General features: G+C 37.0%; 1 protein-coding gene across 1 annotated transcript in view; it reads right to left on the bottom strand.

Annotated features, from left to right (window-relative positions):
• TRAFD1 (TRAF-type zinc finger domain containing 1) overlaps positions 1-23,026 on the bottom strand; it is a 30,316-nt gene extending 7,290 nt beyond the window's left edge. Inside the window, exons 1-6 of the mRNA XM_063086156.1 lie at positions 22,934-23,026; positions 19,928-19,993; positions 14,362-14,497; positions 14,214-14,267; positions 5,073-5,478; positions 4,206-4,412 (exon numbers count right to left, since the gene is read on the bottom strand). Of these exons, the coding sequence (XP_062942226.1) occupies positions 4,206-4,412; positions 5,073-5,478; positions 14,214-14,267; positions 14,362-14,497; positions 19,928-19,974 (850 nt within the window). The 5' untranslated portion in view covers positions 19,975-19,993; positions 22,934-23,026. The remainder of the gene's footprint in view (positions 1-4,205; positions 4,413-5,072; positions 5,479-14,213; positions 14,268-14,361; positions 14,498-19,927; positions 19,994-22,933) is intronic.
• Positions 23,027-24,988: the final 1,962 nt, after the last annotated feature.

The raw sequence follows: 24,988 nt of genomic DNA, 5'->3' as shown, positions 1-24,988 counted from the left end.
AACTTTTCCTTTTCATTCACAACTTGGCTAACTGGTGCAAGAGGCCTAGCCTCCAGCCAGTCTTGGCTTTCAACATGCCTTCCCCACGAAACTTAATCATTTCTAGCTTTTGATTTGAAGTGAAAGATGTGTGACTTTTCCTTTCATTGGAACACCTAGAGGCCATTATAGTTATTAATTGGCATAACTTAGATATTGTTATATCTCAGGGACTAAGGGGGCCAGAGGAAAGGGAGAGACATGGGGGAACAAGTGGTTGGTGGAGCAGTCAGAACACACACAACATTTATTAAGTTTGTCATCTAATATGGGCACAACTTGTGGTGCCCCAAAACAGTTACAATAGTAACATCAAAGATTAATGATCACAGATCACCATAATAGATATAATAATGAGGAAAAAGTTTGAAATACTGCTAAAATTACCAAAATTGACATAGAGTCACCAAGTGAGCACCTGCTATTGGAAAAACAGCACCAAAAGATTGCTCAATGTAAGGTTGCTTCAGTTTGTAAAAAAAAAAAGTAGTATCTGTGAAGCATAATTAAGTGACGTGTTATAAAATGAAGTAAGCCTGTATTAAAAAACAAATTAGAAATAACTAAGGACAAAATCAGTGAACTAGAAGATTGTTAAGAAATTACCCAGAATGCAGCACAGTGAACAAAAAAAATGGGAAATGTGAGTTAAGAGACATGGAAGATACAGTGAAGTCTAACATACCTAAATGGATTTCAGTGAGACTACAGAAAATCAAAGACAGGCAATAATCAAAGAAGTAACCAATGAGAATTGTCCAACTAGATGAAATACTAAATTTCTGAATTGAGGAAGACCAACAAATAACAAGAAATTTAAGACCAGGGACATCATCAGGAAATTGCAGAACACCAAAGACAAAAAGATCTTAAAATAAGCCAGATAGAAAAGGCAGAGTACCTACAGAGAAATAACAACACTAACAAATAACTTCTCTACAGCCAGCAATCGAAGCCAAAAAACACAATATCTTCAAAGAACTAAGACACAATAATTGGTGATCTAGAATAGTATGATCAGAGAAACTATCCAAAATGAAGATATTTTCACACAAACCAGAATAGGGAATTTACAACCAACAGACACTTTCAATAGAATTTCTAAAGAATGTTCTTAAAGAAAAAAAATTATCCTACAAGGAAGCTCTGAGAATCAAGGAGAAATGGATGAGCAAAGACAATGGTAAACACATAATAAATACAATGACATACTTATTTACAGTATGGTGCTGATAACACCAAGGTCAAGGGGTCCTGATCCCCACACTGGCCAGCTGCCAAAAAAAATAAGTAAATAAATAAATGAAATGATTAATACAACTATAAAAAACCAGAAATGTCTACACTATGGCATTAAAAAGAAAACAAGAGAGAACACTAACACATATCAAAGTCATAAGGAATGATCAGAATTCTATGGCTATTGTATTGATTTGTATGTAGAAATGTGATGAGATAAACTAAATTTAGTCTTTGTTACGTTAGATAAAAATGTTAAAATTTCCAGGCAACCACTAAAAGAATAGGGATAGAGAATATAAATTCCAAACTAGGAGAGAGGATAAATGGAATGAAAAAAGCAAACAAATGCTTCATTGACTTTTTTGAGAAAATAAAGGACACTACACTAAATCCAGAGCCTTCATTTGTCACTATTATGCTGTAATTGTATTTTCTTCAGTACCAGTCTAAATGCTCTGATGAAAGACACGTTTGAACAGTTGATAAGGGGACTCTCACAGAAAAAAAGATGCTGCTCAAAGTTTGGAAAAGACTTTGTTTGGGACTAGGGCATTTTCTTATGGGAAAGAAGCAGCAAATATTAGGTAAAAACAAATGGACTAAAGGTAACAAAAGGGAGAACCTGAACATCAACATCCCATAAAGGGCCTCAAGCTTAGAAATGGAAAAGATGCCAAAGCCAAACATTAGAAAGTATTGTTTGGCTCCCCCCAAATCAAGAGGTCTTCCTAATAAAACCAGCTTTTAAACAATCCCATTGTATTATACATTCACATCATTTTATATACAAAGACTCTCTCTGGAAGGCTACCTAAGAAGCTGCTGAAAGTGGTGACCTCTGGGGAGAACTAGGATACTGTCATCAGTCAGTGCATCTATCAGGGGTGAGACGGAGACTTACTTTTCTTTTTACAACCTTTTAAACTGTCATAATTTTTTTATATATAATTTTTATCTTTTTTTCTTTAACGGTTTTACTGGGATATAATTCACATACGATACTATTCACCCATTTGATGTGTACACAATCATTTTTATTATATATGTAAACTACCTATTTTTTAAAAATCCTCTAAAATAAAAAAGCTTTATATATATATATATATATATATATATATATATATATATATATATATATATATATATATATATATGGCCTGGAATGGCAATTTTTCAACCTGTGGAGACATAACCCTCTAAGGAGCTATAGAATCACCTTATGCAGTCCTTCAATCTGCACATTAACCAACCATTGTCTAGAGTGGACTACAGAAACAAAATATTTCAGATATATTTACTATTTTTAAAATTAATATAATTTGTTATAATTAAGAAAATAAAAAATTTAAACAACAAAAAAAAATGTCATCCCTATCCAAATTTCTATTGATTCTATCAACTTACCTCCTTTAACTAGGCCACATAAGATCCAAACTTCAATATTTGGGCCCAGGATTAATTCCTGTTTTATCTGAATCAACAAAATGTTAAGAGGTAATCCTACTGTTCTTGGAGTCATTATTCATATAGTGGCATGAAGACAAATCACAGCTGAGAGAGCTGCTTAACTCAGAGGTTCCTAAAATCTCTCACAACTTCTGAGTTTTAAATATGACATGCATCAATAAAATATGAGTACCTCTCCAAGATTATTGTTCTCTACACAAGAGATTCAAAGGGTGGTTTGCTGCTCACAATCCAGCTTTTAGTTTTAAAAACTTAGTCTTAACCCACAAGTCCAACAATACTGAAAAGGAATTGTTTTTAAAAGAGAGCAGGAAGGGAAAAGTTCTTCTTTATAGAAGAATGACAACTAATAAATGTAGAACAAAGGACAGAAACAGAAAAATCACCATAGTAATACTTGATTCAAGCAAGAAACATCAATGAATACTCAAACCACTAGATAAAAGATCGTGTGAATATCCAATTTCCCAACAATCTTAAAATATAACACTCTACAGCTTAAAATATAACACTCTAAAAGCTACCTATACAATGGAGATATCTGAGCAACCTCACCTTTGTTAATATCGAGATAAATTAACATCTTGAGAAGGACACAGCATCACCATTAAAGCATTCCTGACAAAACTAAAACCTGAATCTAAATGTGGGAAGATAATCCAACAAATCTAAATTGGGAAAGAAACATTCTGCAAAACATCTAGCCTGGACTCTTCAAAAGTGTCAATATCCTAAAAGGAAAAAAAAAAAAAAAAAAAGGTGGGGAACTAAACTAAAGGAAACTAAAAAGAACTAAACACAATAACAATGCATAATCCTGGATTTTGAAAATAAAACAGGGCTGACCAGTTAGCTCAGTTGGTTAGAGCACGGTGTTACAACACCAAGAATCAGGGTTCAGATCCCCTTACTGGCCGCTGCAAAAAAAATAAAAAATTTTAAAAAGCTCTAAAGGACGTTATGTACAAGTAGGGAACTTACACTGAACTTCCTGAGAGTGACATTTTCATTGTGTTTACATAGGAGAATGCCCTTGTTCTTATGTGATGCTGAAGTATTTAGAGATAAAAATGTTATGTCTTTAAACTTATTTTCAAATGGTTCAAGGGGGAAATATATATATAAAGATAGAAGTAAGAAAATATTAAAATTGTTTAATACAGATAAGGGATATATGAGTGTTCACTATACTATTCTGACAATTTTTAAAAATAGGAAGTTGGGGCCTGGCCAGAGAGCTCAGTTGGTGTTATAACAACAAGATCAAGGGTTCAGATCCCCCTACTGGCCAACTGCCAAAAAAAAAAAAAAAAAAATTAGGGAGTTGGGAAAAGGAAACAAACAAAAAAGAATAAGGCAAATTCTATGTCATTAAAATCTTTCAATTTTATATGAATGTATAGTGTTAGACATAAAAATTACAGAGACAGAGGCTAGTGCAGAATAAGCAAACCTACCTTTTATGTCACTCAGAGAACTGGGACCGCCATGAGACTGTTCTGCCTCACATACGGCCCTCCAGAAGTCCTGCTCCGCCACCCTGGAGGCTTGGCCTTCGTTTTGCAGACTTAGAGCCAACATGAAGTCCAAGTTTGCACTATCTTCACCACCCTCTTTGCAAGGCTGTCTGCTTCTATTCCTTTCCTGCCTTTCTTGTTCTTCAACTGGAAAAAAAAACAACCAGCACTCAAAATACATTACAGATGTTGCCACCCTTCAACTCAAATTCTTGCATAGCAAATAGTCAAGGTTTATAGGCATCTAAACAGTAACAAAAAGGCCCAGCCAGTACCCTTGGCCCTCTGATCTCTGAACATTGTCTGCCATGAGAAAAGTCTCCATTATTATTCTAATTGTATTACTGATAAGCAATATTACTGAGCCATATTATGGGACAGGAATCACGCTAAACATTTTACATATATTTTCTGCATTACAGCAGGATGGTTTAAAGCATGGGGTCAGAATGCCTGAATTCAAATTTCAACTCTACCATTTACCTACCCTCATATGACTGTTATGAGAATTAAATGAGTTAGTTCATGTGAAGCACTTTGCAAATGCTTTAGGCACATAGGCCATAAGTGTTAGATATTTATAGTACTGTCATCATCATCATCATCACCATCATCATCATCATCATTAACCCTAACCATAATCCAACAGTGAAGAAGTTATGTTATTCCTATTTTATAGGAAATTTAGACATTCTTCCCAGCACAATCAGGTCTCTATATTCAAGATCTATTTGGTCCCAAAGCACAGTTCCATTTGACCTGGGATTTTGATACCATTCCAGTTTCCTAATCACAAGCACAACTCACATAGATTATTCTGAATTGGAAACTGGGCAGTCATGTTCCTTTGGTTGTTAGTTCTATTGCGGAAAAGATCTGATTCAAAGGCTCTTAGGGGCCTTTGGCGTATCCTCGTGGGTGGGTCCAGAGCCTCAATTTGTCTGAGGAGTTGGGATGCAATCCTGATTCCATCTTGACCCCAAGACTCATCATATGCATGAAGAGGTACGGCAACCTCATTTCTCTTTTCCTCCCCCTCTCTCCCACAAATTTCAGGGTGAGTCTTCAGATCTTTCACAAGGACATTGCGCCCACAATTGCCACATAGTTCCGTCCGGGCACCACAATAATCTTCATGTTCCTTCAGTTTGAGAACAGAAAGTTCCAAATCACAGTGTTGGCAGACAGCAAGCCGCAGAGGGCACTCAGACTCCTGCAACATACAGTAATGAGGCAGTTAATATGTACATCTAGGAGAGGCTATACTTTAATCCAGGCCAAGAAAATAAAAGGTATCTACTGCAATCTTCTCTTCCAATCCTAGCTTCTTGTGCCATGCTTTCTATGTATTTAAGAGTCACAGCTTTCCCTTTTGTTCCTACCACAAGGTTCTATAAAGGGAAGGAAACTCTTAGAAGTAACCTCCTCAGCTACCCCGACTATCATATCATTTTGTACAAACATTACGAAGTAATACAAAATCAGAGCTGGCCAGTTAGCTCAGTTGTTTAGAGTGTGGGGCTGATAACACTAAAGTCCAGGGTTTGATCCCTGTACTGGCCAGCTGTCAAAAAACAAAAGCAACCAAATAAAAAATAATCAGCCAGAGAAGCCCAGGAGCGAACAACAAGAAGCATAGTAGCTCAAATATGTTTGTCTAAGCTCCACCAATCTCCCCTTACTACTCCAATTCAGTCTTAAGTAGCTGGTAACGAGGCAAAGAAACTGTCCTTAGAAAGACACCCATTTGAGCAGGGAGACGTCCAGCAGAGGAGGCGGAAGCGCTGCAGAGACCACATGCCCTGCGGTGCCGCCGCCACGCGATCCAGCAGCCTGGCCCAGTGTGCGCGGAACAGGGAGATGTCCAGCAGGGGAGGCAGAAGCTTGGCAGAGACCACACACCCTGTGGTGCCGCCGCAAGACCCAGCAGCCTGGCCGAGTGCATGCTGACCAAAGAGGTGGCTCCCCGGAGAGGCCCAAGACCCAAGGCAACCACACACGCAAGGCACTAGTGGCCAACTGAGCAGACAATGAGGTAGCCATACCAAATTGGTAACCCCAGCAACATCCTAGCCAGACAACAGTGTCAAACCTGTGGACTGTGAAACCCCCTGCCACAATGACTAAACATCAAAGGAAAGATACCAGAAATATGAAAAATCAAGAAAGTACACCACCAAAGGGTAATAACTCTCAAGCTGTAGATGCTATAGAACAAGAAGCCTTTGAAATGTCGGACAAAGAATTTCAAGTGATAATTCTAAGGAAACTGAATGAGATACAAGAAAACTCAGCTAGACAACATGATAAAATGAGGAAAAGTATACAGGACCTGAAATAAGAAATGTACAAGGAAATCAATGCCTTGAAAAAGAATGTAGCAGAGCTTGCCGACCTGAAGAATTCATTCAACGAAATAAAAAACACAACAGAGAGTTTAACCAGCAGGCTTGCAGAAGTAGAAAAGAGAACTTCTGACCTTGAAGATGGGCTGGTTGAAATAACAGAGGCAGACAAAAAAAAAGAAAAGAAAAAGAATTAAAGGCATTGAAGGTATCGAAGAAAATCTGAGAGAGATATCAGACAACCTTAAGTGCTCAAATATCCGAGTCATGGGTATTCCAGAAGGGGAGGAAAAAGGAGACTGCATTGAAAACATATTCAACAAAATAGTGGCAGAAAACTTCCCAGTTATTGGAAAAGACACAGATCTTTGGATTCAGGAAGCTCAAAGATCCCCAAATGTATTCAACCCAAAAAGGTCTTCTCCAAGACATGTTACAGTCAAATTGGCAAAACTCAAAGACAGAGAGAATCTTAAAAGCTGCAAGAGAGAAGTGTCAAATCACCTATAAGGGAGCCCAAATCAGACTAACATCAGACTTTTCATCACAAACCCTAAAAGCCAGAAAGGAATGGGACGATATATTCAAAATACTAAAAGACAGAGATTGCCAGCCAAGAATACTCTACCCCGCAAGGCTATCCTTCCGAAATGAAGTGCAAATAGTATATTTCTCAGACAAACAAAAACTGCAGGACTTCACTACCACACAACCACCCTTATAAGAAATTCTCAAGGGAGTACTGGGTTTAGTACCTGAAAAATAACTACCACTGCCATAAAGACCCAAGAAAAATCAAAACCCACTAGTATAATAAAAATGGCATTCATGAAGAGAAAACAAACAAATAAAAAGGCTATCTACAACCCAAGGAACCAATAAATACCAAAAACAAACAGTAAATCAGAAAGAAAGGAACAAAAGAAACCTAAGACATCCAAACAATAATCAATAAAAAACTAGGAATAAATCAACACTTTTCAATAACAACTCTTAATGTAAAAGGCTTAAATTCCCCAATCAAAAGACACAGACTGGCTGACTGGATTAAAAAGGAGGACTCAACTATATGCTGCCTTCAAGAGACACACCCCACCCATAAAGACTCACATAGACTAAGAGTGAAAGGATGGAAAAAGATTTACCATGCAAACAGAAATGAAAAGCGAGCTGGAGTAGCTATTTTTGTATCTTATAAAATAGACTTTAAACTAAAAACCATAAAAACAGATAATGAGGGCCAATACATAAGGATAAAAGGATTGATCCATCAAGAAGACATAATAATCATAAATATATATGCACCCAATGTTGGAGCAGCCAGATTTATAAAACAAACTGTTAGACCTAAAGAAGGAAATAGACACTAATACCACAATAGTAGGGGACCCGAACACCCCACTGTCAATATTGGACAGATCATCTAGGCAAAGAATCAGCAGAGAAACACAAGATCCAAACAACATACTAGACAAATTGGACTTGGCAGATATCTACAGAACATTCCATCCAACAACCTCAGAATATTCATTCTTCTCATCAGCACATGGATTATTCTCTAGGATAGATCACATATTAGGTCACAAATCAAGTCTCAACAAATTCAAAAAAACTGGATTTATCCCATGTATTTTCTCAGACCATGATGGATTAAAATTAGAAATCAATAACAAAAGAAATTCTGGAAACTATACAAACACATGGAAATTAAACAACATTCTACTTAATGACAGATGGGTCCAAGAAGAAATCAAGCAGGAAATCAAAAAATTTATTGAAACTAATGAAAATAATGATACATCATACCAAAGCCTGTGGGATACTGCAAAATCAGTAATAAAGGGGATATTTATTGCCTTAAATACTCACATCAGAAGAATCGAAAGATGGCAAGTGAACAACCTAACACTTCACCTTAAAGAACTAGAAAAACAAGAAATATCCAAACGTGAAGGTAGCAGACAGAAAGAAATCATTAAGATCAGAGCAGAACATAATGAAATTGAAACCCAAAAAACAATACAAAAGGTCAATGAATTAAAAAGTTGGTTTTTTGATAAGATAAATAACATTGAGAAGCCATTAGCATGGCTAACAAAAAAAAAAAAAGAAGAGAGAAGATTCATATAACAAAAATTAGAAATGAAAAAGGTGATATTACAACTGGTCAGAAATGCAAGGAATCATTCAAGAATACTATAAACAACTATGTGCCAACAAATTTAAAAATCTGGAGGAAATGGGTAAATTTCTGGACACAAACAAGCTACCAAATCTGAGCCAAGAAGATGTAGAAAATCTGAACAGACCAATAACAAAAAAGGAGATTGAAGCTGTTATCAGAAGACTCCCAACAAAGAAAAGCCCAGGACCAGATGGATTCACAGCAGAATTCTATCAAACATTCAAAGAGGAATTGACACCGATTCTTTACAAACTATTCCAAAAGATTGAAACAGACGCAAAACTCCCAAACTCATTCTATGAAGCAAACATCATCCTGATACCAAAACCAGGTAAAGATACAACAAAAAAAGAAAACTACAGGCCAATATCCTTGACGAATAAAGATGCAAAAATCCTCAATAAAATACTAGCTAACAGAATACAGCAAAATATATGTAAGATTATTCACCACGATCAAGTGGGATTCATCCCAGGGATGCAAGGTTGGCTCAACATATGCAAATCAATAAATGTGATAGACCATGTTAATAAAATCAAACACAGGGACCATATGGTCATCTCTATAGATGATGAAAAAGCATTTGATAGAAGGAAATAAAGGGCATCCAGATTGGAAAAGATGAAGTCAAACTGTCCCTTTTTGCAGATGACATGATCCTATATATTGAACAGCCTAAAGCCTCTACAAAAAAACTCTTGGAGTTGATAAATGATTTCAGCAAAGTAGCAGAATACAAAATCAACACACAAAAATCAGTAGCATTTCTATTCACCAATAGTGAACATGCAGAAAGAGAAATCAAGAAAGCTTGCCCATTTACAATAGCCACCAACAAAATAAAATACTTAGGAATTGAGTTAACCAAGGATGTGAAAAATCTCTATAATGAGAACAACAAACCACTGCTGAGAGAAATTAGAGAGGATACAGAAGATGGAAAGATATCCCATGCTCTTGGATTGGAAGAATCAACACTGTGAAAAGGCCCATATGACCCAAATTGATATACAAATTCAATGCAATCCCCATCAAAATTCCAATGACATTCTTCTCAGAAATGGAAAAAACTATCCAGACATTTACATGGAATAACAAAAGACCACACATAGCCAAAGCAATGCTGAGCAAAAATAATAAAGCTGGAGGCATAACACTACCTGACTTTAAACTATACTACAAAGCTATAATAACCAAAACAGCATGGTACTGGCATAAAAACAGACACACTGATCAATGGAATAGAATAGAGAATCCAGAAATCAACCCACATACCTACACCCATCTGATCTTTGACAAAGGCACCAAGACTATACACCGGGGAAGAGACTGCCTCTTCAGCAAATGGTGCTGGGATAACTGGATATCAATATGCAGGAGAATGAAACTAGACCCATACCTCTCACCATATACTAAAGTCAACTCAGAATGGATTAAAGAATTAAATATACATCCTGAAACAATAAAACTTCTTAAAGAAAACATAGGAGAAACACTTCAGGAAGTAGGACTAGATACAGACTTCATGAATAGAACCCCAAAAGCACTGGCAACCAAAGGAAAAATAAACAAATGGGATTATAGCAAACTAAAAAGCTTCTGCATAGCAAAAGAAACAATTAACAGAGTTAAAAGACAACCAACAGAGTGGGAGAAAATATTTGCAAAATATACATCTGACAAAGGATAATATCCAGAATCTACCAGGAACTCAAACAACTTTACAAGAAAAAAACAAGCAACCCAATTAAAAAATGGGCAAAAGAACTAAATAGGCATTTCTCAAAGGAAGATATACAAATGGCCAACAGACATATGAAAAAATGCTCAACCTCACTCAGCATCTGGGAAATGCAAATCAAACCTACACTGAGATACCATCTCACCCCAGTTAGGATAGCTAAAATCCAAAAGACTCTGAACGATAAATGCTGGCGAGGTTGCGGAGGAAAAGGAACTCTCATACATTGTTGGTGGGACTGCAAAATGGTGCAGCCTCTATGAAAAATGGTATGGAGATTCCTCAAACAATTGCAGATAGATCTACCTATGACCCAGCTATCCCACTGCTGGGAATATACCCAGAGGAACAGAAATCATCAAGTCGAAGGTATACCTGTTCCCCAATGTTCATCACAGCACTCTTTACAATAGCTAAGAGTTGGAACCAGCCCAAATGTCCATCATCAGATGAGTGGATATGGAAAATGTGGTATATCTACACAACGGAATACTACTCAGTTATAAAAAAGAATGAAATACTACCATTTGCAATGACATGATGAACCTAGTGAGAATTATATTAAGTGAAACAAGTCAGGCACAGAAAGTGAAATATCACATGTTCTCATTTATTTGTGGGAGCTAAAAATAAATAAATAAATACACAAAAAACTGGGCGGGGGGCAGCGAAGACATAACAATTACAATTCTTTGAAGTTGATATGACAAGCATACAGAAAGGACATTGTTGGGAGGGAGGGGGGATAAGGAGGAGGGAGGGATGTTACGGTAATTGGCCACAATAATCAACCACATTGTATATTGACAAAATAAAATAAAATTTGGAAAGGGGAAAAAAAAAAGAAAGACACCCATTTTTCTATCCTTCATATGTGTATTTAGCACCGGCTTTAAATGGATCAAATAAACAAGGAATCACCAATGAAGATGACCCCAGGAGCATAAATGTACTCAGCAGATAAAGGACAAAACCTTTACACTTAATTGGAAATTGTCACTAAAGCACTAAAAAGATGAAAAGATATAAAGGAATATGTTACTATGATACGCACATTCCAAAACTTGGGAGCATAAGCTTAGAACTTTAATGTAACATCATTTGAAAAGTTTTACAACCACTGTGCCAAACAAAAATTTCTTTTCATATAAATTAAACTCAAGTTTTATTCTAAATGCTACTACAAACATTTTTAGCACTGTTTGTATCTGCATAAAACATCTCTTGCAGGAAAAACAACAAACTGATAAAAAGGGCCTAGGTAGCTGAGGAACAAGGGTGAAGAGAGACAATTTTTACATATATCCTTTTGCAGCTTTCAAATTGTATGCCATGTAGATATAATACCAATTCAGAAAAAAAAATTTTTTTAAGCTTTTTTATTAGAAAAATGCCACTGATTTAAGCTACTCCATAGCAAAAGAAGAAATAATTGCTGCATGTACCATATAATACAGTAAGTACTGTGTTAACAACCCTAAAAAGTGCTAGTTTCATATCCCTGTGCCGGGCAACAGCAACAAAAATCAAACAAACAAAAAAGTGCTAGTAATTCATGGGAACAGCAAATAAAACTATTAAAGAAAAAGAGAATTTTTAAAAACTCTAGATAGTTAATCTCTGGTCAAAAATTGTCATAGTCTAACCTGTAGAAATATTAAGAAACATTTTGTACCTGTCCCTTTACAATGATTGGTTTATCACCACAGGACTTCCAGAAACAGCTGGGAGAGAAGCTATGAGAGGGGGGCAGTTTATTGGAGGTTGTTTAACATAGCAGATAGATGCTAGAGCCAGAGAAATACTCACTATTATTGTTAATATGACTTCAATAATACCCCCCGGGCTGATGAGTCCTAGCAAAATATACATCAAATGCTTAGAAAAAAAATAATGAAAGTAAGAGTGTCAAGGTATTTATGAGATTTCTTTCTCTGAGCTGTGGGGTTATGAGTGGTTCTTATTTTCTTTTTATACTCTTCCCTATTTCCAAATGTTCTATGTTGATATAAATTACCTTTTATAATTAAGGGTAATTTAATTATAAATTAATAAAATTAAGTTGTTATAGTTTTTTTGAGGTACATAGAATAAAATGCACAAATCTTAAGTGCATACCTTAATAAATTTTCCTGTGTGACCACCACCTAAATAGTTGTTGGAGATTGTTTTTTGATTTTTTTTTTTTTTTTTTGGAGTCTCCTCAGCTCAGAATTTGCTCTGCGCTTAATTAGATACTTTGTTAGTCATCATTGTTGATGCTAACTTTTATTTATTTATTTATTGAAACATAATTAATTATACATATTTGTGGAGTACAGAGTTGATTATCAGTATTTGTGTACAATATGTGATGATCAAATCAGGATAATTAGCATATCTATCACTGTAAAATGTACTCATTCTTTGTGTCCATTAACCAATTTCTCCCTAACCCTTCTCCCCTTCCCCCTTTCCCACCTCTAGTAACCACAGTTCTGCTCTCTCCTTCTGAAAGTTCAACATATTATTGTGTTTGCTCTTCCTTCCTTCTTTTCCTCCTTTTGTAACTCCCACTAAGGAGTAAGGACATGCAGTATTTCTCTTTCTGTGTCTGACTTATTTCACTTAACATAATTTTCTCCAAGCTCACCCAGGTTGCTGCGAATGTTGGAATTTCATTCTTTTTTATGGCTAAGTAGTATTTCATTGTCTATGTGTACCACATTTTCATTATCCAGTCATCTATTGATGGACATTTAGGTTGGTTCCATATATTGGCTATTGTAAGTAGAGTTGTGATAAAAATGAGAGTGCAAGTTTCCCTTCAACATGATGATTTCCATTCCTTCGGGTATATACCCAGCAGTGGGACTGCCGGATCATATGGTAGCTCTACCTGTAGTTGTTTGAGAAACTTCCATACTGTTTTCCATAAAGGCTATACTAATTTACAGCCTCACCAACAGTGCAGATGGATTCATCTTTCGCGACACCCTCGCTAGCATCTGTCATTCTGTCTTTTTGATAATGTTGCTGCTAACTTTTTTTCTTGTTGTTAGAGTTTTTTAATTGGTGAATTAATATACTCATTTAACTTTGGCCAGTTTTATCTCAACTACAGACCAAATGATACCATGTTTTCTCTCACCAAATGCTCTCTGAGGAATTTCTTCAGGTGTAAAAAGCATGTTATCCAATGATCAAGAATTCAAAATCGGGCTGGACAATTAGCTCAGCTGGTTAGAGCATGGCCTTGTAACACCAAAGTCAAGGGTTTGGTTCCCTGTACTGGCCAGCCACCAAAAAAAAAAAAAAAAAAAAAAGAATTCAAAATAAAATTACAAGATACAAATAAAGCAGGCTATGTACTAAAGAGATTGTTCCACACTGGCAACCCCAGGCTTGGCTTTGTACTCAATGAGGCTACCAATAGATAAACCCCAGCAGAAATTATAAATTCAGTTCCAAAGGGAAAGACTCTGAGGACTGAAAATGGGGTGCAACAGCCAGGCAGTCAAAACTGGCAGCAATCAAATAGTCAAAGCCTTAAAAAGGCCTTGAGAAACAATATGCATGTGAGTTGACTGAGAACAAAGACTCAACCAGACTGGCTTTCTGTTCTGAATGTTGCTTTGTAATCTCAGTAGGACTGGCCCCATGGTAACTCACTCCCTTCATAATACAAGAAGACTAACCTCATGCTTCTTTAACTGCCTCTTCTCCAACTTCTTGTTACATCTGCAGGTCACCTAGGGTAAGAAGAAAAGTCAATAAACTGGCTTTGTGACAATATATTCACTTGCTATTGCACATTTATGAAAATTTGAGTACTTGGTGATTCACCTGACAGTGTTCTGTAGCCATGTGAGTCTCCATGTCAGATTTGGGAAATGGTTCCTTGCAGATAAGACACATACCAATGTTCCTTTGACAGTGGATCTCATGAATGGTAAAGTTAAACACAGGAATTTCTTTTTTGCTACAGAAATAGACCAAAGAAAAAGGCAAGCATTACTGATTGATCTATGCCTTTTCTTACACAGTGGTTTCCAATGGTAATCTGTCCTATCCAGTCTTTAGTCCCCATTATTACTCTTTAGTGAATAGCTAGTCTACAAACTCTTATGACTATTACCATCCCTGCTTTTCAGGAACTACATTCTGAAGGCTGAATCTTCTGTGCAACATTCTGAGTTATCAGTGCTATACACTACTTCTAAAAGCTCAGTCTCACTCTCTTGAAGTCAGAGTTGATCATAGCCAACAACATGAAGTCAGATGCCAAGAAGAGCTGAGATAAGCTTCTTCAAAACCATCCGTGCCCCAAAGCAGAATGATATACTCCAGGATTATTTAAAAAATAAAAATAGCCTACTACTTACTTTCACTTTCACTCTTAAGTAGTTTAATTTCATTGTATTTTATTCCATGAAAAGTCAAACCAAAAAGGAGATGTCAGGGGTAGTCAAAGGCGAAGGAAAAATTGCCTCCTTTAGTACCACATGCCTTTCAAAGCAGGCTGGATGCTAGTCAGGAACACGGTCTCTGCCTGGGTTGGTATAAACTTCACTGCAAAACTGTACAAATATGAATTCCTCAACCCCTTTCCCCAGTCCTGTCTCCTCACTTTTTGCCATTCTTATTTAGTTTAGTGATCCAATCAAGATCATACCTAAGTTTACAGAAAAGAAGGGGAGAAAGTGACATCTTAAGTGAAAAAATAAAACCATTTAAACTTGAAAAGTGTATATACACTCAAACTAGAGGCACATACTATCCAAAGGCCTTACTTTTAGTCATTTGGATATGACCACTTGAAAACTTGAATTTCACAGTTTAGCTAGAGTGCACTAAAACAATATACCTGTAAGTATGTCACCTGGAATAAAAATCCAGGAAAATAAAATACTGAACAGGATCAATACAGTCATACAACAAATCCTTAATACCCTATTTTGCCTCTGAAACTGAATGCTACCGGAACCCTCTCCCACACTAAGTTATAGATTGCTTATTTCTCTTTTATAGTTTTAACCTTCATACATAGTCTAAAAAACACTTCAAAGAATGAATGATGTGCCTCCAGCTATAGTCATTCTCCCAAGACACCAAAGAAGTGCAAATTCATTTTCATCCAATGGCAGAACTGTCAAGCTTGGGATCCCAAGGCAACTCTCATAGCAAAATTGGAAGGTGACAGAACAATCAATTGTGAGAGATGGGAAGAAAACTCAAATGAATAAAGAGGGTCACTACCAATGAAATGACAGATTTAACTTCCCATATAACTTCTCCCATTTAACTTCTATATATATAGAATATATAGAATATATAAATATATAGAATATAATTCCCATTTAACTTCTCCTATATTTCTAGCTTTCTAAGGAAACCACTGGATTTAGTTAAAATTTTTAAAAACTGTAAAATATATAGTGGAAAGAACTGCAAATCAAAGTTATCATCTCAAATCTATTAAAATTTTTAAAAATTAAAATTAGTAAATTGAGCTGGCCGGTTAGCTCAGTTGGCTAGAGTGTGGGGTTATAAAACCAAGGTCAAGGGTACAGATCCCCATACCAGCCAGCCGCCAAAAAATAAATAAAAATAAAATTAGTAAATTCCACCTATTAAAGATGTGAAATTAGGACTCCAATATACTACTGGTGGTAATATAAACTGCTTAAAAACAGCCTGAAATGTGTTTCTAGGACCATAAAATTACACTTTTGTTAATCCAGTTATCCCACTTTTAGAACTATGCGTGAATACTTTCATTACGGTGTCATAAAATGGTAAAAAGATGAAAGTCATTAAAAATGTCTAAACACGGGCTAGCCAGTTAGATCAGTTAGAGTGCAGCCTTGTAACACCAAGGTCATGGGTTCAGATCCCATACCAGCCAGCCACAAAAAACCAAACCAAACCAAAACAAAAAATGTCTAAACAATAAAGGAATAGCTAAGTTATAAGAGGGTGTTCCAAAAAAGTTCATGGAAAAATAGAATTAAAAGATAATACAAATCTTTCCATGAACTTCTGAGGTACCCCTGTATATGGTACATCAACAAAGTGAAAGAAGCAGTGCTATATCATGATTATAAATCATGTATGCACAAATGCCATGAAAAATTAAAGCCAGTAATAACTGCTTAGGGTGTGGCGATCCTGGATTTCTTTTTCACAATTTTGACAATATTTTCTTTTAACAGCAAAAACTGAGAAAATAAGTGTCTAGTTTTACAGGACTATTCAGGATAACCTGTTGACATAAAGTATTCTTATATATACAAGGGCATTAAAACCTTAGAATTAAAACAAAAAACATTAAGGACCATGACATCATCATAATATGAAGAAGCAAGAATCAAAGTAGCTGTCAAGTAAGACCACAGAGCATTTACTATTCCACATTTTCACTTCTTGGGGAAACCTCGAAAGAAAAAAATGAAAGATATGCAACAATTATATAAAACAGTTGCCTGCTGGGTTATTTTCTTTTTAAATTTTACTGCCTAGATATTCCCACCAAACATTCCATCCAGACAAAATACCAATATTCTTGCTTCCTACATACAGATAAAATTAAGATGTTTTAAGTGAGATAAATGGGAACACAATTCCACAACCGAATAAAACTGCTAAAAGCCCCAAGGAAAGGCTAGCAAGTTAAAGGTGAAATTTCACTTTAGATAGAAATGACTGGAAAGCAAGCCAAGGCTTCCAGAAAAAGTCCCAACAGCTTTCCAACACTAAACAGAAACAACCAGAAATCAATTCTTTAATATATGCAAAAATAAGAAATCAAAGCCTTCTAATATTGACACTTCCATTCCCTAGAACTGCACCCTCCCCACAATCAGACACCGCCATAAGAAATAACATGCAAAAACATCTTCAGTCACAATAAACTCTTCTTTTCACTAGTGGTTGCACAGTTGGATGTAATTGCAGCTCAAATTTTGAAGAGTACTTTAACTTTTCTTAGGGAACAACAATAGGGATGTGGCTGTAAAGACAAAATTTTAAAACCTGAAATTTATTATTTTTTTAATTGAAACATAACTGATTGTACATATTTTGGGGGTGCAGCATTGACTACTATCACCTGTGTACAACATATGTGGATCAAATCAATACTATTAGCACATTATTACAAATTGTAATTATTCTTTATGCCCCTTACCCAATCTTTCCTCAACTCCCCTTCTCCTCCACACCCCCCCTTCTTTCTTAGCACCCACTTATGAATGAGACATGCAGTATTTCTCTTTCTGTGTCTGGCTTATTTCACTTAACACAATTTTTTCCATGCTCAATAATTAACAGAGCAGAAAAACTACAGAATAGGAGAAAATACTTGCAAACTATCCATCCAACAAGGGATTAATATACAGAATATATAAGGAACTCAAATAACTTCACAGTAAAAAAAATAAATAATCCAATTTTAAAATGGGCAAAGGAGCTGAATAGACATCTTTTTATTTTTTTTTATTTTTATTGGATCAAAATTGATTATACATATTTTTGGGGTTCAATATTGAGATATGTTGATCAAATCAATATTACTAGCATATATATAGTTACAAATCATACTTATTCTTTATACCCCTTGTCCAATCTCACCCCATCCCCCTCACACTCCCCCTGAATAGACATCTCTCAAAGGAAGACATACAAATGGCCAACAGGTACATGAAGAAATGCTCAGCATCACTAATGCAAGTCAAAACCACAAAATCTAACTATGGTGAAATGATATCTCATTCAACTGGCCAGATTGGCCGGTATTAAAAAGACCAAGAATAACAAACGCTGGTAAGAATGCAGAGAAAGGGGAACCCTCCTACACTCTTTGTGGGACTGTAAAATAGTGCAGTCCTTATGGAAAACAGTATAGAGGTTTCTGAAACAATTACAGATAGAACTACCATATGATCCCAGCAATCCCACATCTGAGTATATACCCAAAGGAATGGAAATCATGTCAAAGGGATATCTGCATTTCCATGTTCATTGCAGCTCTATTTACAATATCCAAAATATGAAACCAACCTAAATGTCTATCGTTGGATGACTGGATAAGGAAAACGTGGTATATATACTTAATGGAATACTCCTCAGCCATAAAAAAAAAAAAAAAAAGAGGAAATTCTACCATTTAAAACCTGAAATTTAAACAGGGTTACTTAGATGGGAGATCTATACAGGCTTAGTCAGCCTACCATGTTAATCTTTTTTCTTAAATAAATTGCTTTGGCTTTGAATAACCTTATTTTCATTGGCTTTCCATTAACTCAGCCTTTCTTAATTCCCTTAACATAGTTATTTATATAATTTCTTAGGCTTGAGATTCCTTCAAATTGGAGTAGACTGATAAAAATATCTTAACTGATGCTAAAACCAATATATCTATTTGCTTATAAAAAAAAGAAAAAGAAAAATCATCTGGCATGAACCTTTCACCAATCTTCATCAAACTATTTTGCCTATTCAACCTCTCTCTCCCTCTATCACAATTTGATAAGTTAAACATAGCACAGATAGTTATGCTTTTTTTCTTTAGCTTTCTAGTAAGAGCACTTGTACATCACCAAAATATCAAGACAAGTTCTTGAGAAATCTCTACCAGGAACCAGCTGATTATTAACTATATGCCTAGGTTTCATTTCAGAAGGAGAGTTGCTTTCTTGTCTCTCACATGGGTTAAAGGAACTGAAAGAGAAAGCTTAACATTCAAGACTATGCCCAGTCTTCATTAATGGTTTTAGAACCATGAAAAGACAATGATTAAACCTGACTACCTTAGGAATTCAACTAGACACTTTTTTTTTTAAGCAGCAAAATCTTTTATAAGACTGAACTGCTCTGGATGAACAGCTCTGTCACTGGATGTAGAACCAAGTTCACTAAACCTTGCTCCCAATCAACTCCAAGACAGGCACAGTGGCACACACAGGGAAATCTTTGCATCATACTTTGAAAAACACCAATACTGATCTAATCCAAACATTTTATTATATTTATTATATTTTTCTTATCTTTTTAAAAACATATAATATTTTTCAGACATACAAAAAATAGGTTCCCTTATTTATAGGTAAGAAAAGTGAAGCTCCAAAGCAGTTGAGCGCACTACTTGCCAAAAGTCATTAAAGGCCAGAACCAGAGCCCTGACTCCCAGCCTCATCCCGTCACTCCAGTCACTATTCTACCTAAACCAACCATCTTGTCAAATTACTAAAATAAACAGTTTATCAAAAATTGTTAAAAAGCTCTAGTCCCATAGCATATTTGCACAGCATATTATATGGCTCCAATTTTAACCTGCCGATAAGTAAACCAACTTTTTACAGAAGCTAGTTTGTCCTTATTCCAATAACATTTCTTAGACTTAATTTCTTACCAGTTGTCACATAGTTGAGTATCCTGGTCATCTAGAGATTCAGCCATCTTTAGCTCTTCCTGAACACTACAAAGGAAGAAGTGTGAACTTTCAATTTCATTTTTGCTTTAAAGATAACATGCAAAAATAAATTTAAAAACTAGTGTACAGAATATGTCACCAAAACCAGCCCATTAAAGCGTTTTACTTAATGTCCAACACCCTGGGGTTTTCCTTTTTATTATTTAAAAATTTTCAGTTTAAAATAATTTGACTTACAAAAACAGCTGCAAAAAACAGTACAAAGAAGTCTCTTATACCCTTCACCCAATTTCCCTAAAATTTAACATCGTTAAGTAACCACAGTAAAATTCTCAGATGTAGGGAATTAACACTAGTACAATACTAGTACTTAACCTACAGACCTTATTCAAATTTCACCAACTATCCCACCAATGCCCTTTTTCTGGTTCAGTATCCAATCCAGGATCACACATTGCATTAAGTTGTTATTTCTCCTTAATTTTCTGTAATCTGGGATATTTCTTCAGTCTTTCTTATCTTTCATGATCTTGTTAAGCACACTGGCTAGTTATTTTGCAGAATGTCCTTCAATCTGGGTTTGTGTGGTGTTTTCTCATGATTAAATTCAGGCTATACATTTTTGGCAAGCATACTATAAAAGTGATGCTGTGCTCATTTCTGTGCATTAAATCAGAAGGCAAGTGATGTCAAAAGTCTTATTATTACTGGTGATACTCAGTTAAATGGTATCTGCCAGGTTTCTTCACTGCCAAGTTTTTCTCTCTTTTTAAACAAGATGTCAATACAGAAAGCCAAGCCCTGGCAACTTTACTCCCAATATTTACTGTAGTCTACGGCCATACCACCCTGAACGCGCCCAATCTCGTCCAATATTGACTGTATTTTTTTTTACTTTTTATTTTTTTGGTGGCTGGCAGTACTGGGATCCAAACCCTTGACCTCAGTTTGTGTTAAGAGCACCAGGCTCGGGGCATGTGCACAACAGGATGACCATGTGAAGAGGCAGCAAGAGCTAGGAGAGAGGACTTGGAGGAAACCAAACCTACCAACACCTTGATCTTGGACCTCTAGCCTCCAGAACTCTAAGAAAATAAATGTCTGTCGTTAAAGCCAAAAAAAAAAAAAAAAAAAAATAGCACCAGGCTCTCCCAAGTGAGTCAACAGGCCAGCCCCCGATATTTACTTCAGATTATTCCTTTCCATGGTGCAAAAATGACCTTAAATACTGCCCCCTAATAGGGACCTTTAATGGTTTGGGGATTATCAAACCAACTGCCATTTTTCAAAACATATATTCATTCATTCATTCAACATGTTAATTAAGACCCTACTGTGTGCCACTGTGCCCTGGCACCAAGAACACTTTATAAATTAAAGAATTATAGTGTCTGACAAAACAGAGCAATTAAGTGGTTAAGAAAAACATTAAGCAAAAAAATAAATATAACTTAAGGGTGAATATTTTGATGGAAAAGTACACACAGATGGGAATGGAGTGAAGCAAAATATACTTTAGATAAGAGTGCTCAGGGAAGAACTTTCTCAGGGAGATGATATTTAAACTAAGACCTTAAGTACAAAAAGCCAGACACACAAAGACGAACAGAGATAGAGGATGGACATGGGGGAAAACCCATTTAGACAGTGGGAAGAGCAAAAGGCCTAAGGCAATGAAAGAGAAAGTAAAGGTAGATCTGGAAGAGGATAATTAAACACGGAATGATTCAAGAAGGCATCACATAAAACAGAAAGGATACTGGATTAAATTCCAAGCTCAATGGTAAACCACTGAAGCATTTTAAACTAGGAAGTAACATAATTCAATATATCCACTCCTATACGAATTGTCAACAAGAGGTATGCAGCACCCATTACGAAAACAAATCACGTTCCTTGAAGGGGGAACCAGATGGGTTCCGTGCATGACCGGTGCAACGCTACTTTTCCTATGGCTGTCCGATTGATTCTAAGTGTGCTCTACTCCAGCCCACTAAATGGCCAACGCTAAACGAAGGCCAGAGCCTCGGATGAAGAGAGTGCCAGTTTTCCAGGTACAAGGGAACCGGGGGTGGCATGTAGTGTTTGGAGTCCTCTGGGGTTCAAGTTCTGGTTCTGCCCTTCAGTACACGTGTGATTTAACCTCTCTGGGCCTGATTCCTCAGGCACACGACTGACAATCCTTCAAAAGGCCGTTGTGAGAAGTAAATGGGCGAATGCACGTAAGGGCTTTGGCACAGAAAAAGCCTTCAACCTTAGAAGTGGTCCGTTAGGGGTCGGCCAGATCTCTCTGGTCCCCAGAGGGAACCGTTCCTCTGGCCAAGGGGGCGGAGTTACCACCACGGCGGAGTCCGAGACGGTTTCCAAACACCCCCTCCTCCAGCGAGGTCGGGGAGGGGAGAAGGCACCAGCTTCGCACATAATAATTTACATTTACTGTGCGTTTGTTCATTGCTAAACGCTTACACGGACAATCTTTTAATCCTGACCACAATCCTATGAGGTGAAAGTCATCATCCCCATTTTAGAGGCTGCGAAAGCGGAAGTCCAGAGAGACAGTGACCCGCCTACCAGCTGGTCAGAGTTTCGAACCCGGGTCCGTTGGCCTAGTAGCCGCACTAGGCCACCCGCGATCCCCCGCCCCGGCAGCTGGAGGCTTGGGCTCCGAGCCCACGCCGGCGCCGGGCCCAGCTCCGCCCGGGGCGCGGTGGCCCGAGCAGCGCTGCGGACGACGCCCGCTTCCCAGCACACCGGCCAAGGCCGCGAAGGCGGCGGCGCCGCCAGGATCTGCCGAGGCTTCGGTTCCCTGACGAGAAAGCGCAGCTTCCTCTAGCCGCCTGAGGAGACGCCGCAGGGTGGGCATCTTCTCACCGCCGCGACCGCCGGGCCTAGACCCCCCACATACCCCGCCCTGAGGATGCCGGCCTCCTCTCGAATTGGAGGCCGCAAGGGGCTCCCCAGGCGCGGGCTGCCGACACATCTCACCTGGGACGAGAGGCACGTCGAGCCGATCCGATGGCCACTGACACTAAGTCTCCTCAATCAACCTCCGCACTGAACAACAGCCCCCAGCGCCGCCTCACCACTTCCAACCGTCGCGGAAGAGCTCTCTGCCCATTGGCCGGGGCAGCCCTGGCTGTTGGCCCATTGGATAGAACCGTTGTCGCTCCCAGGGCCACGCCTTCTGCATGCCGACTGGCCCCTCGGAGCTCCATGGGGGCGTGTCCTTGGAAGTCCCAGCCCTTGCACATCTGGAATGAGGCAGAGAGCTCAGCTGTGAGCTTGGTGCTGGGTCTGCCGACTGCGCCCGACCCATGCTAATAATATTTACATGAATAATACTGTGCAAGCATTACTAATATGCCTAAAATTACCAAAAAATGCAGTCATTAAAAAGATTCAGGGGGAAAAAAAAGAAAAAAAAATTATATATAAGAAAGGAAGACTGGATAGACAAGATTGGGGTGCAACATGAGGGATCTTTGTCTTCATATGCTTTTCAATGTTTTTTGTGTTTTTACGTTGAATTTCTCTCGTAATTAGACAAGGAAGAATAAAACGGAAGTGGGGTTGGAGGTTGCTGGCCGGTTACCTCACTTGGGAGAGCGTGGTGCTGGTAACACCAAGGTCACAGGCTTGGGTCCCCATACTAACCAGACGCAAAAAGTTTTTTAAAAGAAAATAGAAGATTAAAATAGAAGGGTTCAGATCCCCGTATCGGCCAGTTGCTAAAAAAGAAAAAAATAATAAAATAAAACAGAAAAACGTCCCAACTCATAGTCCAGAAATAGAGAAAACAACAACAAAAATGTATAAATCATGAAAATACCAGTTTTGATTTTTCTATTTTTCTATGTATTTGAAATATTTCATAATTTAAAAAGAAAAAATAGCAATTATCCCTTTCCTAACTACTTCTTTAGGAGGAGCTGTCCTGTGTGTAAAACATCTCTGTACAATGATTACATACTCATGTTGAATTTCTACATTATATTTTTCTTGTATTTAGAAAAAGAAAAGTAAATTTAATTGAACATTGAGAGGGGAAAGTCTGTGTTTTCTGCATGTTTGAATTATTACATTTTTTAAAAAAGGATTCCTCAAAAAAAAAGAAGAAATAGTGATCGTTTCCTCTCTAATTACCTCCCAGGGAGGGGTTATTGTTCACAAGAAGACTGTTTGGGAAAAGCTCTATCCAAAGATTTGATATTATCATTACAATGGCTTTTGGTCCACTCCCAACACAGTTATATTAAATTAGAAAGATGATTTCCTACTAGTCAATTGTACCTGAAAAAAGGCCCAAGTAGTGTACGAAGTGAATTGACATCCAAATAAAATGAAATGGAAATCCTCCATCATTCTTTATTTTGGATTTTGAAGAAGTATATAAAGAGCAAAAATTAGTTCTTACTTTGATTACTTAGATTACCATAGATGACTATTTTTTTGAAGTAATGCTTAAGGTTAACAAATTAAAATGGTAGGCGTAAGTACTGTAGTAAAAAGAGATAAGTAAAAGCTTCCCTCCCCATTGCCACAGTCCTTTTCACCAAAGATAATTATTATTAAAGTTTCTTTTGATTCGTCCCAGAAAATAAGCAACTAAGTGAAGTATACACATATGTATATAGGATCATATGTTTCTTTTTATATAGTTACACCAAGAGAATATACCATTCAATATTGCTCTGCACCTTGCCTTGCTTATTAGTACTGTCATGGAAAGTTATCCACTATCAGCAAAAAGTAAAAATATCTGTACAGAGAGTCTTCACTCTTTTTCAATAGTATACCATTGTATGGATGTGCCATGATTTAGTCAACTAGTTCCCTATTGATACACATTTTGGTTATAAACTGATATTTTCAAATCCAGCATAATCGATATCTGAAGTACAGACAACTTCAATACCAACCTCATTGATTTGCTCAGCAAATGTACACAGCACACCCTACATGACAAGCCCTAGATAAGATTCTGGAGCTTTGATGGCAAACAAAAGGACAGGGTCCTGCCTTCCCAGAGCTTATCAGCAA

The sequence above is a fragment of the Cynocephalus volans genome, chromosome 2 (assembly GCF_027409185.1).
Source record: "Cynocephalus volans isolate mCynVol1 chromosome 2, mCynVol1.pri, whole genome shotgun sequence".
Lineage (NCBI taxonomy): Eukaryota > Metazoa > Chordata > Mammalia > Dermoptera > Cynocephalidae > Cynocephalus > Cynocephalus volans.
This window is presented reverse-complemented; position numbering and strand designations above follow the sequence as displayed.